At 43.5% G+C, this 12,123-nt stretch overlaps 1 protein-coding gene across 6 annotated transcripts in view; it reads left to right on the top strand.

The window, feature by feature from the left end:
- LOC129810559 (centrosome-associated protein 350-like) overlaps positions 1 to 12,123 on the top strand; it is a 36,501-nt gene that overhangs the window by 21,176 nt on the left and 3,202 nt on the right. For 4 of the 6 annotated variants that reach the window (XM_055861172.1, XM_055861174.1, XM_055861171.1 and 1 more), the window contains exons 24-37: positions 89 to 176; positions 475 to 627; positions 800 to 957; positions 2,643 to 2,765; positions 4,179 to 4,411; positions 4,630 to 4,817; positions 5,655 to 5,790; positions 6,283 to 6,443; positions 6,553 to 6,689; positions 6,787 to 6,869; positions 6,998 to 8,784; positions 11,104 to 11,568; positions 11,681 to 11,827; positions 11,932 to 12,054. In XM_055861172.1, coding sequence (XP_055717147.1) covers positions 89 to 176; positions 475 to 627; positions 800 to 957; positions 2,643 to 2,765; positions 4,179 to 4,411; positions 4,630 to 4,817; positions 5,655 to 5,790; positions 6,283 to 6,443; positions 6,553 to 6,689; positions 6,787 to 6,869; positions 6,998 to 8,784; positions 11,104 to 11,568; positions 11,681 to 11,827; positions 11,932 to 12,054 — 3,982 coding nt within the window. The remainder of the gene's footprint in view (positions 1 to 88; positions 177 to 474; positions 628 to 799; positions 958 to 2,642; positions 2,766 to 4,178; positions 4,412 to 4,629; positions 4,818 to 5,654; positions 5,791 to 6,282; positions 6,444 to 6,552; positions 6,690 to 6,786; positions 6,870 to 6,997; positions 8,785 to 11,103; positions 11,569 to 11,680; positions 11,828 to 11,931; positions 12,055 to 12,123) is intronic. The other 2 variants (XM_055861173.1, XM_055861175.1) reach the window with 2 other exon arrangements.

Here is a 12,123-nt window from a genome sequence, read left to right as displayed (position 1 = left end):
GAACACATTGACCAAAACTAGACTCCATTTGGCACTTCTGTCCTCATTTTGCATTCATGATCTCACTTTCTCCTTTCTGACCACATAGGCGCTTCAGAGACAAGGGTGAAGATGACAAGATGCCGCCCATCAGAAAGAAGCAAAGAAGCCTACTGATGAAACTTCAACAGGAGCAGGTAACAAACTCACAACTAACTTACTAAGGGCTTGATTCAGTCTGTGACGCTGAAGTTCAGCACTATGGTGTGATTGACATTTAAAGGCAATTTTTCCTCATTCGCGGAGACTGCATTCACGGTAAACTCAGCATTTGTCTGCTCATCGGAAAGTACCTTTCAATTTGAAGCACACTATAGCACTTAACTTCAGCGATACGGATTGAATCGAGCCTTACATCTCTGCCCATTTCACCTGCTTCCATAACTGCCCATCTGTAATGCTGAGTGACCATGACCCTGTGTGTGTGGCGTCCAGGCGGAAATCAAGTGTCTGCAGGAGGCCAACAGGGCAGCCAGGAAGGAGAGGCAGCTGCTGCTCAAACAGCAGGAGGAGATAGAAAGGATGAGATACACCACCCTCAAGCTGAAGGAGCGCCTCAAGTGTGCCAGCACCGGTGACACCCCACCAGTCAGTACTACCACCACCTTTCATCTTATTCCTATCTGAGACTCATACACTTCTTATTCATGGAGATACTGAGCTGAACTTCAGAAAGACATGCTTTTTGTGTTATTCATATGTCTAAAACAATGCTACATGTTCTCATAAAGAGTTGAAATGATACATCTGTGTCCTACAGGAGACTCCAGTGTCAGAGCCCATAGATGTGACAGCTTCCCCCAGTGCTGCGATAACAGACAGGGACGTGCGTAGTGCCTCTCCCCTCTCAGTGTCTGGCAGTGAGACCAGCAGCATCATGCAGAAGCTCAAGAAGATGCGCTCTCACATGGAGGAGAAGTAATTTTCTCTTCAATTAACCTATTAATAACTACACTGTCCAAATTTCTATTGACAACTCAAATGTTTAATTGACAGTCTTCATGGGCTCTTTTTTTCAACTTTAGGGGTTATAACAGGATTCACTAAGATGGACAATATTACGCTACCATTCTGGTCACTGAATTTTAATTTATACCAACTTTTAAACAGCTGAAATGACCATATTTGATAACCATATCTTTATGGGTGTGATTGTTATCATACACTGATGATTGAACAAAACTATAATCCTGTTCTCACATTGGCCATGTCAATCATTCAAGCAGTTTGCTTTATTATTCACAAGGAATTAGCTAGCGACCTCAGCACTTCCCTTAGTGAAAACAATTTAGTTCAAATCACTATTGCCTTGTGAAAGTGGGGGAATGGCTTGACTAGACACCCTGATCCTTAACCTGTGGTGTGGATATGAATATAAGCATGCTTCCTGTCCTCTAGAGATAGAGTGCGTTCTCTCTAACCTCTGTACTAATCATTGGAATATTAACAATATGAACCAGAGCAGATATGTATTGTAAAATGTCTGTCTGGTGTCTCGTACAAGCAACCAGGGCAGGTTTAAGTCTGTGTTAAAAATGTGGTTATGTGACTCTGGGGCTCACATAATGGTTTTACAACCAGACCTGCACACTGACTAAACTCATTTGTGTACTTGAACATTCTGCAGTACAGGTCCTAACAAACGTTCAGTTGTTGTGGCATTTTAGGATTTGGAACTTTCTTTCAAGAATGTCATCAGTACTAATTCTAGAGCTAATGATTCCTTGAATTTATAAAATGACCAAATAACACGTAATGTTACGGCTAAACATGGGAGGTTGCTGTCAATTTGAGCCTAGACTTTATTTTCTATAGGGAACTAACAAGCTTGCTTGTAGCCATGCCTCTGTCTGCTCGCTAGCTTTGGTCTTCTAACAATCTGCCCTTTCATTATGTCAATCATACCGTAGTGTTATTATTATTGTTTTGTTGATCATAGTGAAGGTTTGTGTGCTTTTAGCCTGGATTTTATTCTAATGAAGTCCAAATCAGTAGTTAAAAACATTAACAGAATGATCACCCACCACGTTTGCAACTTTTTGCAAAAATAATCTAATCTCCCCAAATTCCTCAATCCAGTGCATTTAATTAAGCAGAAGCATTATGTCTAGTGGGGTGCAAAATGAGACAAAGGCCTCTCTCTTAACCCATAAGGATGATCATTTATCAGTCACGCCTAGCTCCCGTCTCTGGCACCGCCATCACTGCACGCATTCACACATGGCTACACATTACTAGACACCAGCGATTCATTGTAGTCCGGCTCCAAAGACAAACACGCACTACATCCTTGCCATTGTCCTGGCTCACGTCTGATGAAAAGGACTGGGTTTTAATACCCCTTTAAAGCACTGCCAACAACACAAAGCCCTGGCGCAGTAATTAAGTACATTCATTCTCTTAGAATGAAACATGAAACATTCGGTGCAATAAAACACATGCTTACTCACTGCTGTCTTCTCTCTCTCCCCCTCATGTCTCTGTGGTTGTTTTTCTATTACTTCCTATTCTCTCTATTTTGCTGTTTTTTTTCCTCATTTTCCAACTCATGTTTTGTTGTTTTTCTCTGTGTGTCATGTGTCCCCTTGCTTTGTTTGTTGTAGACACTGCTCTCCTGTGCACTACTTCTTCTGTGTATTTACGGCCCACCACTGGGCCTCTCTCAGTCTCTGTTTCCCCAATCTCCATCCCAACCTCCAGCTGTTTATCTACAACCAGTTGGTCAGGTACAGTGCTGCTCTCGCCTCTCACTGCTGCCTCTGTCCCATGGAGCATGCTTGTGTTCAGCCACTACCACCAGTGGAAGCATGGGTGGAATGGTGTGGGGGGGCTGCTAGGTTCTCCAGTAATTAGGGAATTGAAAGCTTGAAAAACACAAACCAAAGTCACCAGGCATTGCATGTACGATCACAACCGTATGCATGAAGGGGCACAGAAGTAATACAATTCAAAAAGTGAAAACAAAAGGCATTTTTGTCAATAATAATATGACCTCTCTTTGACCTGCTTCGGTCAAAGGTCATATTCATGTTAATATGGTTGGCCTGATTTAAGCGAGACTCTCCCATTGAACAGCGAGAGCTCACTGTGGTGTTCCTTGGAGGCGCTCATATAACTCTCATTCAGAGTGAATAAATCATTATCTGCATCTCCTAATATTCCTCATATTCATGCACTCACTACTTAGTTGGAACAAAGTCCCTAAGATTAAATGCTGAGATATTAGGCTACAACCCATCTATGTGAAAGACGCAGTGCCTTTGGGCGTTGCTTTAACATATGATAAAGGGTTTCATCTGATTTAATGAGCCCAGTAAATCTTCACTGATTTTCCTGATTAGGTAACTGTTGCTTGTGATAGGCTAATGAGAATATATGTCAAGTGGGCTTAATAGAATTGGGAGCACAGTCTAGACCAAAGCCCTACAGTATCTTTCCCAACTTCAGTATGAATTAGGCTGGTGTAAGAGGGAGTGAGACAAAGCCAAACAACACAGTACTGTCTGGTACTTCTACTAATTATAGTCAATATGCAAAATAGTTGCTTAACTTGCATTGCATAACGCACCAGTCCTTTTCAATGTATAGTATAAATCCAAGCAATGGAGAAAGAATTTGAACGTTGTCTTTTCTCTCAGCAGTGTACGTGGGAAATGCATTTTGACTCTTGTGTTGTGTAGAATTCATGTTGAAGTTACACCCATAGAGACATGTTGGATATTCTGGGGTGCGGTTTTGTATTGAAAAGAGATGTTTGAGAGGTGTTAAATCAAATGCATGATGTTGGCCTGGTGATCAGGTCGCCACCACACTTTGTTTCTGTTTTTCCCCATTTTGACCAAATGCTTCTACTCTGTTGTTTGGGGAAGAGTTTGGGTGACTTGTGCACTATGGTGTCAAAATGAAACCATGTCTATCGAGGTAAACATGGTTTGTTGTGTGTGTGTGGGCGATCCCATAGGTTTTGAGTTTGCAGTGAAGATCGGCAGGGGGTGGTTGGGTTGACTGTTTGGACTGCTGGTGGCTCTGCTAGCATCTGCAATGTTGCCATCATTTCACTGCTCATGTAGATTGTGCCCTTTGTGCTTTCTCTCCTCCTCCACCCTTCTCTCCATTCCTCCGCTCCTCCCCACCATCAGGTTCCTGACCAAGCGGGAGCAGGGTTTGATGCAGCGGCGGAGGCATGCGGAGGAGCTGCTGGAGTGGAAGCAGAGGCTGGATGCTGAGGAGGCAGAGGTGAGGCACATGGAGAAGCAGGCCATGGCTGCCTGGGACAGAGAATGTCCTAGAGACCGAGACCAGAGGTCAGAACAGAGAGAGAGCCCCAACGCCAGCCCCAGCCAGCACAGCCCTGAGGGCAGAACTGACAGAGGTGAGAAAGAGGTTGTGTATGACATTAAATAAATGGGCACCTGGTAGTATACAGTCGTTTCTGTTTACTGCCTGTTATCAGGTAATCTGTTTGCTTGCCTTATGTCATGTACTTTTATGAATGACAGAACGCCATACAGTCCATTTAGCTAGCTGCGTCTCAATGTTTGAGGCTGCAGGTCTATCTATTCTTGACCCATGACCTTTGTATCTCCTCAGACTCTGTGAGTGAGGGTGACTACTCCCCAGTGGTGACTGGCTCCAGCGTGCACACAGAGCTGTCTGGGTCCCAGCAGCCAGACATCCCCTCCACTGATCAGCCTTGCTCTGTCTCTGAGCTGCCCTCTGCCCAGCACAGCCCCTCTATCTACACCCAGGACTTTGACTCCCCCTCTGTGAGCAGGAGGGTAATGCCCTGTGCATGTTGGGATTTCATGTTTTGCAGTAATGTATTAATACAGTAGAAGACATTGATTACATGTGTTTATTAGCCTTTCCATAAGATTAGGAAATAATGTTAAAAGAAATCAAGAGCAGCATGTGAAAGGAATATGGAGGGAATTGTATAATGAGTTTACAGAATCTGTTTCCCTCCTGAGCGCAAATTGAGACTTTGTTAGCTCTCTCTTCCCATCGCTGGGCAGCTCAGTGAATGCAGGCCTTTGTCCAGGCTCCAGGACCAGTTGCTGCTTTCAGTGAATTGTCACTTCTCGTGATCAATGAATTTGTGCTACTTGATTGTTTTGTTACATGCAGTATTGTTAATCAACTGCCCTATTAGGTGAAGAAAAAAATCACCACTTTCACCCAAATTGTGAAAAACATAATATGTAGTTATCTGAGTTAAATCATTTTAGGAATGTACATTTTTTCAGTCATTTAGCGGACGCTCTTAACCAGAGCCACCTACAGGAGCAATTAGTGTAAGTGCCTTGCTCAAGGGAACAAAGACTGATTTTTCACCTAGTTGACTCGATGATTCGAACCAACGACCTATTGGTTAATGGCCCGACGCTCTTAACCGCTACCTGCAGCCATGTGCAAATGGGCTATAAGCAAGAAGACTAAAACAAGGCAGAATATGGCATATTTGAATCCATTAGGGACACTGCCTTTTGAGTGTTTGTTTTTGTGTATGTGTGAGATGCTTGGCATGGTTAGTTAGTTGGAGAATGCTGTTGTGGTGAATGTGAGACTGTGTCCTGAATTCCCCTTGGACCCTATCCTTTTTCTCTGTTGAACAGTCTCCTTCACCAAAAGCCAGCCTCGACACTAACACACACCCAGAGGGCAGCAGCAGCAAGATGCAGCTCCGCTCCTCCTCCAGGACCGCCAGCCACGACCCCAAGGCCACTGACACCCCTTCAGGCATACACACAGGTGAGTTGGCCACAATGTCTGGAGTAGTAGTCCCTTCCAAACTGGAGCATTATTTTGTATTTTCTGTTAGGAATGTTGAAAGGCAGAGTAGAAAGATGACTGACTGTGCAGGCATAATGTGATGCTGTAAGATAAGGATTGTGCGTGCAGTTCCCTGACGTTCAACCTGCTTAGTTGTGTTATGGGAGTATGGAAGCTTCCTGCCTGTGTCACCGAGCTACATTCATAGTCCTTAAACTGTTGCTGATTCTGTGTAAATATCATGGTGGGAATTTCAATCTTCAGGTTTTACCATTAACCATAACATGTACTTGTGCATGCGTTTTTGGAGTATTCTATGAATGTTGGTATTGACAAACACCAAATAATGACATATTTACGCCCCCCCCCCCCTCGCTCAGAATTTGAGTTCTGTAGCTCTAATTTGGATTACTTTATACTCATCAGTCTGGTATGGATTTAGCATTCTAACAATACTTATTGTGCACACAGAGTCCGTGTCAGATCAGAGAGATATCGAGAGCCGTATCCGTGCCCTGAAAGAGGAGCTGCGCAAACGCAAGTCTGTGGTGTACCATCTGAAGAAAGAGCAGAAGAAGAGGCACAAAGAGCGTCTGAAAGCCCAGGAGGCCAGCCTACTGAAGCAGCTAGAGGTCAGTGTGTGTCTGTCAGAGAATCCTAGCCTGCCCTGCTCCATTCAATGAGATATGACATAAAAAGAGTGACTGACTAACTTTTTTTTTCTTTTTTTCTGACGTCTAGTCCTACAATGACTTCATTGAGAAGACCAAGACTGAGTTGAATAAGGAACCAGACTCGACACCCTCTGCCAAGCCTCAAATCAAGGCCCCCATCTCAGCCACAGAGAAGCACAAGATTAAACCACTACCTTCTTACAGGTACACCATCGCACTTCACTATATGTATGATTCGCAAACTGATCAATTGGTCCGCTTTCATGGGATCTTAATCGGAATATTCTAATATTCTCCCCAGGTCTGAAACCAGCAAAAACTCGAAAGTTGTCTCTGACTCTGAGAAAGCTGAGAAGACCCTTCCACATTCTCCAGTTGGACAAGGTAGGTTGTGGATAAGCACGGTCAATAAGTGTATTTTTCTCCTCAAAATACTCTCTAAGACTTAGACATTTGTGCCCATACTGTGATCATAACACACATTGTTTAATGCGTTGTTGATTTGTTTTCAGATGACCTCAAACAATCTGGGCTCAGTAAATATACCTCAGGGCATGAGGAGTCCTCAGACGAGGACCCCCCTACAGTCACCCCAACTCCAGTGTATGGGAGTCCAGAGCACACCAACGGTCTAAGGGGCCTGCTATCCCCCGAGCATCACCCCAGGCAGCCTTCTGAGGGGGCACTCCCTCTGAGGGAGCCAGCCAGACCACAGGCCACCGACTCGGGGGATGAGAGCGTTGTCTCCAGCCTCCGGTCAGAGGTCATGGAGGAGCTGGACTCTGTGAAGTCTGAAGGCTCTGAGCATTCTCATTCCCGCTCTGAAGACCGACACTTTGACCATCTACTCAAACTTGACCTAGAGCAGAGACCAGCTTCCCAGCAGCACCAGTCTCTGTCTGAACATGTTTCCATAAAGAAAGGAGAACAAGGGCTTTCCCCGATAAGCAGTCTTGATGTTGATGAGAAATCACCATCCCCCATCAAAGAGCGATCATACAGCCCTGAGTCTGATGCTTTTTCATCAAATAGGGACTTTTCAGCCAAGGGTAAGGAGGCCTCTCCTTCAGCTGATGATTACCATGAAGACTTTGAATCCTCAGTGGAGTCGTCACTCAGGGAGGACAACCAAGGCTCCAAACCTACCTCACCGTCCCGCCAAGAGACCAAGGAGGCTTCCCACAGTAGTTCAGCCTTCTACAGTAGTGAGGAGGATATCAGTGAAGCGCTGAGTGAAAGATCTGGAGCTAATTGTGGCAGTCCTTGCTCTGAAGCACTTCTGGACCTGAATAGCCAGACCAAGGATTCCCAGGAGAACGTGATTATTTCAAAACGCTCCCCAACGATCTCCCCTTCCCAGACACCAACTTCACAATCAGTGGATGAAATGCCTAACTTCACCATTGGGGACAGGGTTTTAGTGAGCAACGTCCAGCCTGGTACGCTTAGATTCAAGGGCCACACCAGCTTTGCCAATGGCTTCTGGGCTGGAGTAGAGCTGGACAAGTTTGAAGGAAGCAACAATGGCACCTATGATGAGGTGGTTTACTTTGAGTGTGAGGAGGGCCATGGCATCTTCGCTCCTCCAGACAAGATCTCCCATCTGCCAGATAAGTTTGAGATCTATGTGGAAACCACAGAGGATGAGGACTCTTTCCTTGACGACCAGTCTGAAGACGAGACAAAGAAACGCCACATTGAGAAGACACACAGGGGGAATCTGACAAATAGAAAAGAGGAAACATCTCAGAAGAGTTATGATTCCGAAGACAAAGGACCTACTGATGTGAATGATGGTTCAGCTGAACACAAGATAAACCTGACCAACTCGCATGAGTTCAAAGAGGGAGAGTATCCAATGTCCAATGGAAGAACCAAGACAATCATTCTGGACCTTGAAGATGTGCCTACCAGTCTCTTCAGCACTGACATAGACAGTAAGATAGCCTTGGGGAAGAAAACTCTTAATGAGACCACTACCCTCATTGAGAGGAAAGGCCTAGATACCCATCAGAAGTCTACTCCAGAGCAAACCGTGGAGAAAGACGCCCTCAGTGCTTTTGCAGATAAGCTCCTCAACAACTTCATGAAAGATGCTGTGAAGCAATTCGCACAGATCAGAAAGTCCAAAGAAGAGAAGATATCAGCTTCTAATCAAATGCAAAATTACCTTTTTAATGATGAGGGTAGGGAGACTGTCTCCCAACCACAGTCTGTAGCACAAAGAGATGGTCTGCCCTTCTTCGTAGATGCAGAGCAAGAAGAGCAAGTCTCCTCTCCAGAACTTTGTAACCGGCCTGTGAGTTCATCTGACCCTTTCTAAAGACATTTATAGAGTAAATGTTCTAAGTGTTAAAACAAATAATTTAGTCCTCTAATAATGTAATAACCTGAAATCATATCATGTGTAACACATTGAATTTCAAATGTATAAATTCCTAGTTTTTCAGTTAAAGTACTTAAAAACCTCTACCGCTTCTCTCTCCCGGATCCGGGATCCTCCTCATCAAAAAAGCTGACTAGCATAGCCTAGCCTTATGCGACAGGGATTTCATATAATATAATTTTTATGAAATCACAAGTCCAATACAGCAAATGAAAGATAAACATCTTGTGAATCCAGCCATCATTTCTGATTTTTAAAATGTTTTACAGCGAAAACACAATATGTATTTCTATTAGCTAACCACAATAGCAAAAGACTCAACCGCATATTTTCACCATTTTTCTACCGCATAGGTAGCTATCACAAAACCGACCAAATAGAGATATAATTAGTCACTAACCAAGAAACAACTTCATCAGATGACAGTCTTATAACATGTTATACAATAAATGTATGTTTTGTTTCGAAAATGTGCATATTTTGAGGTATAAATCATAGTTTTACATTGCAGCTACCATCAAAAATATCACCAAAGCAGCCAGAATAATTACAGAGAGCAACGTGAAATACCTAAAGATCATGAAACATTTATGAAAAATACATGGTGTACAGCAAATGAAAGATAAACATCTTGTGAATCCAGCCAATATTTCCGATTTTTTTAAAAAGTGTTTTACAGCGAAAACACAATATAGCATTATATTAGCTTACCACGATAGCCAAACACACAAATGCATTTATTAGTAGCAAAAGGTAGCGATCGCAAAAACCAGCAAAAGATATAAAATTAATCACTAACCAAGAAACAACTTCATCAGATGACAGTCTTATAACATCAGGTTATACAATAACTTACGTTTTGTTCGAAAATGTGCATATTTAGAGCTGCAAACCGTGGTTATAAATTGTGAATATGTAGCATCGATTCACCAGAATGTCCGGAGCTAGTTTGGACACTCACCTAATCTGACCAAAGAACTCATCATAAACTTTACTAAAAAATACATGTTGGACAGCAAATGAAAGATACACTGGTTCTTAATGCAACCGCCGTGTTTGATTTTTAAAAATAACTTTACCATAACAATCAGCTTACGTTATAGCGAGACAGCGCCCGCCAAAACGGCGGATAATAGGACTCAACATTTTACACAGAAATACGAAATAACATCACAAATTGTTCTTACTTTTGCTGAGCTTCCATCAGAATCTTGTACAAGGAGTCCTTGGTCAAGAATAAATCGTTGTTTGGTTTTAGAATGTCCTTTTCTCCTGTCGAATTCGCTCCACAAGGCTAGCCAATGTTGATGACGTTCCCAATTTCTCTCGACGCAGAGAACGGAAAACTCCAAAAGTCCCAATAAACGTTAAATAATCTGATAAAACTCGGTTGAAAAAACATACTTTACGATGTTATTATCACATGTATCAAATAAAATCATAGCCGAAGATATTAGCCGTGTATACCGAACGCTTATCATAAGACAATATGGAGGTGCTTCCCGCGCCTAGGTAGAGAAAGGAAATTCTGGACTCGTCATTCCAAGAGCTCTTGTTCGACCTCAGATCAAGCTAGACACCCCATTCCACCTTCCACTGCCTGTTGACATCTAGTGGAAGGCGTATGCAGTGCATGCATATCCATAAATATAAGGCAATTCAATAGGCAGGCCCTGAAACAGAGCCTCGTTTTCAGATTTTTCACTTCCTATCTGGAAGTTTGCTGCCAAATGAGTTCTGTTTTACCCACAGACATAATTCAAACAGTTTTAGAAACTTCTGAGTGGTTTCTATCCAATAGTAATAATAATATGCATATTGTATGATCTAGAAAAGAGTACGAGGCCATTTCATTTGGGCACGATTTTTTCCAAAGTGAAAACAGCGCCCCCCTATAGACAAGAAGAGACTTGATCTAGTAAATGATTAAACAGAACTGATAAGATAACTGAGGAGGAATGTAGCATTAATTGCATTTAGCAGCACTATCGATAACCATCCTGTCTTGATTTGACCTCAAAAGACCTCAATGCGATTTGTTTGAGTCCGAAGGTCAAACGACAACTGGGACCAAGAGGCTTATGTTGACAGATATCCAGTTGAATTTGGTGCTCTATTTTCTTCCCTTTTGTAGATTTTCATCACAGTCTAACATAAACTTTTAGGTTTTTATTGTTGTTGTTTTTTACTGTGAGTGACTTGTCTTTCCTTCCTCCCTCTCTCTTTCTGTAGGAGAGTCCAGTGTTGGGGGCCAGTGGTCAGGAGGAGTTGGCCAAACGTCTGGCTGAGCTGGAGCTGAGCCGCGAGCTACTGGATGAACTGGGAGACGAGCAGGACTGGTTCGATGAGGACTATGGCCTCAGCTCTCATAGAGAGCAGCAAAGACAGAAACGGAGGCAGCAGCAGGAAGAAGAGGGGCTGTCTGCTGGGTCAGGATGCCAGGTGAAGACCCCACCCAGACCAGAGCTGCCCCTGCAGCCCAAGCTCCCTGAGCAGCCTGCTATGGTGGTTCCCCACTCCGCCCCTGAAGTGGAGAAACTGGTCCATGCTGCCACCCAGGAGATCTGGGACAGATTTAACTTGGGCCAGGGCACACAGACCCTCGCTGGTCTCCCCGTCCTCAAGCCTTCAGAGCAGTTCCTGGGCTGCGATACCATAGGCCAGGATAAAGGTCAATGTGTTCGCAGCTACAGACAGGTAAGACCACATTGAAAAGGATTTGCCACAAAAATGTATACTATATGAAATCCTCAAGACCCATGTAATTTATTGAAATGTATCCATTGACATAACCTTTGCTTATCTGCAGGCTGTATATGACTTAACATGGGAGATCATCCAGGAGATCTTTGCAGAGGATCCTAACGCCCATCAGCCTCAGTGGGTGAAGCCTCGACGCATGAACTCCTCCTACTTCCATAGAGTAAAGAGCCCTGGCGACATCACCAGGGTTCAGGTGTGTATTCCATGTTCATGGTGGCATCCAATGTGGGTAACACTTCAGTGTTGGTGGTTTGATTTGCTAAGATCACAATGTAATATTTAACCTTGTCTTCTAAGGTGTTCATCACCACTGAGGTGTTGAAGCTGTATGGCCTGAAGAAAGACCACAACCAGAAAACAGATTGGCAGAAGATGCTGAAATTCGGGAGGAAAAAACGGGATCGGGTAGATCATATTCTGGTAAGGGCATTGAACAGTAACTTCAGGAATTTTCCAATTTCAAAAAGTCCTTTATTTTCTGGTAGTAAG

The sequence above is a fragment of the Salvelinus fontinalis genome, chromosome 14 (genome assembly GCF_029448725.1).
Source record: "Salvelinus fontinalis isolate EN_2023a chromosome 14, ASM2944872v1, whole genome shotgun sequence".
Taxonomy (NCBI): Eukaryota; Metazoa; Chordata; class Actinopteri; order Salmoniformes; family Salmonidae; genus Salvelinus; species Salvelinus fontinalis.
This window is presented reverse-complemented; position numbering and strand designations above follow the sequence as displayed.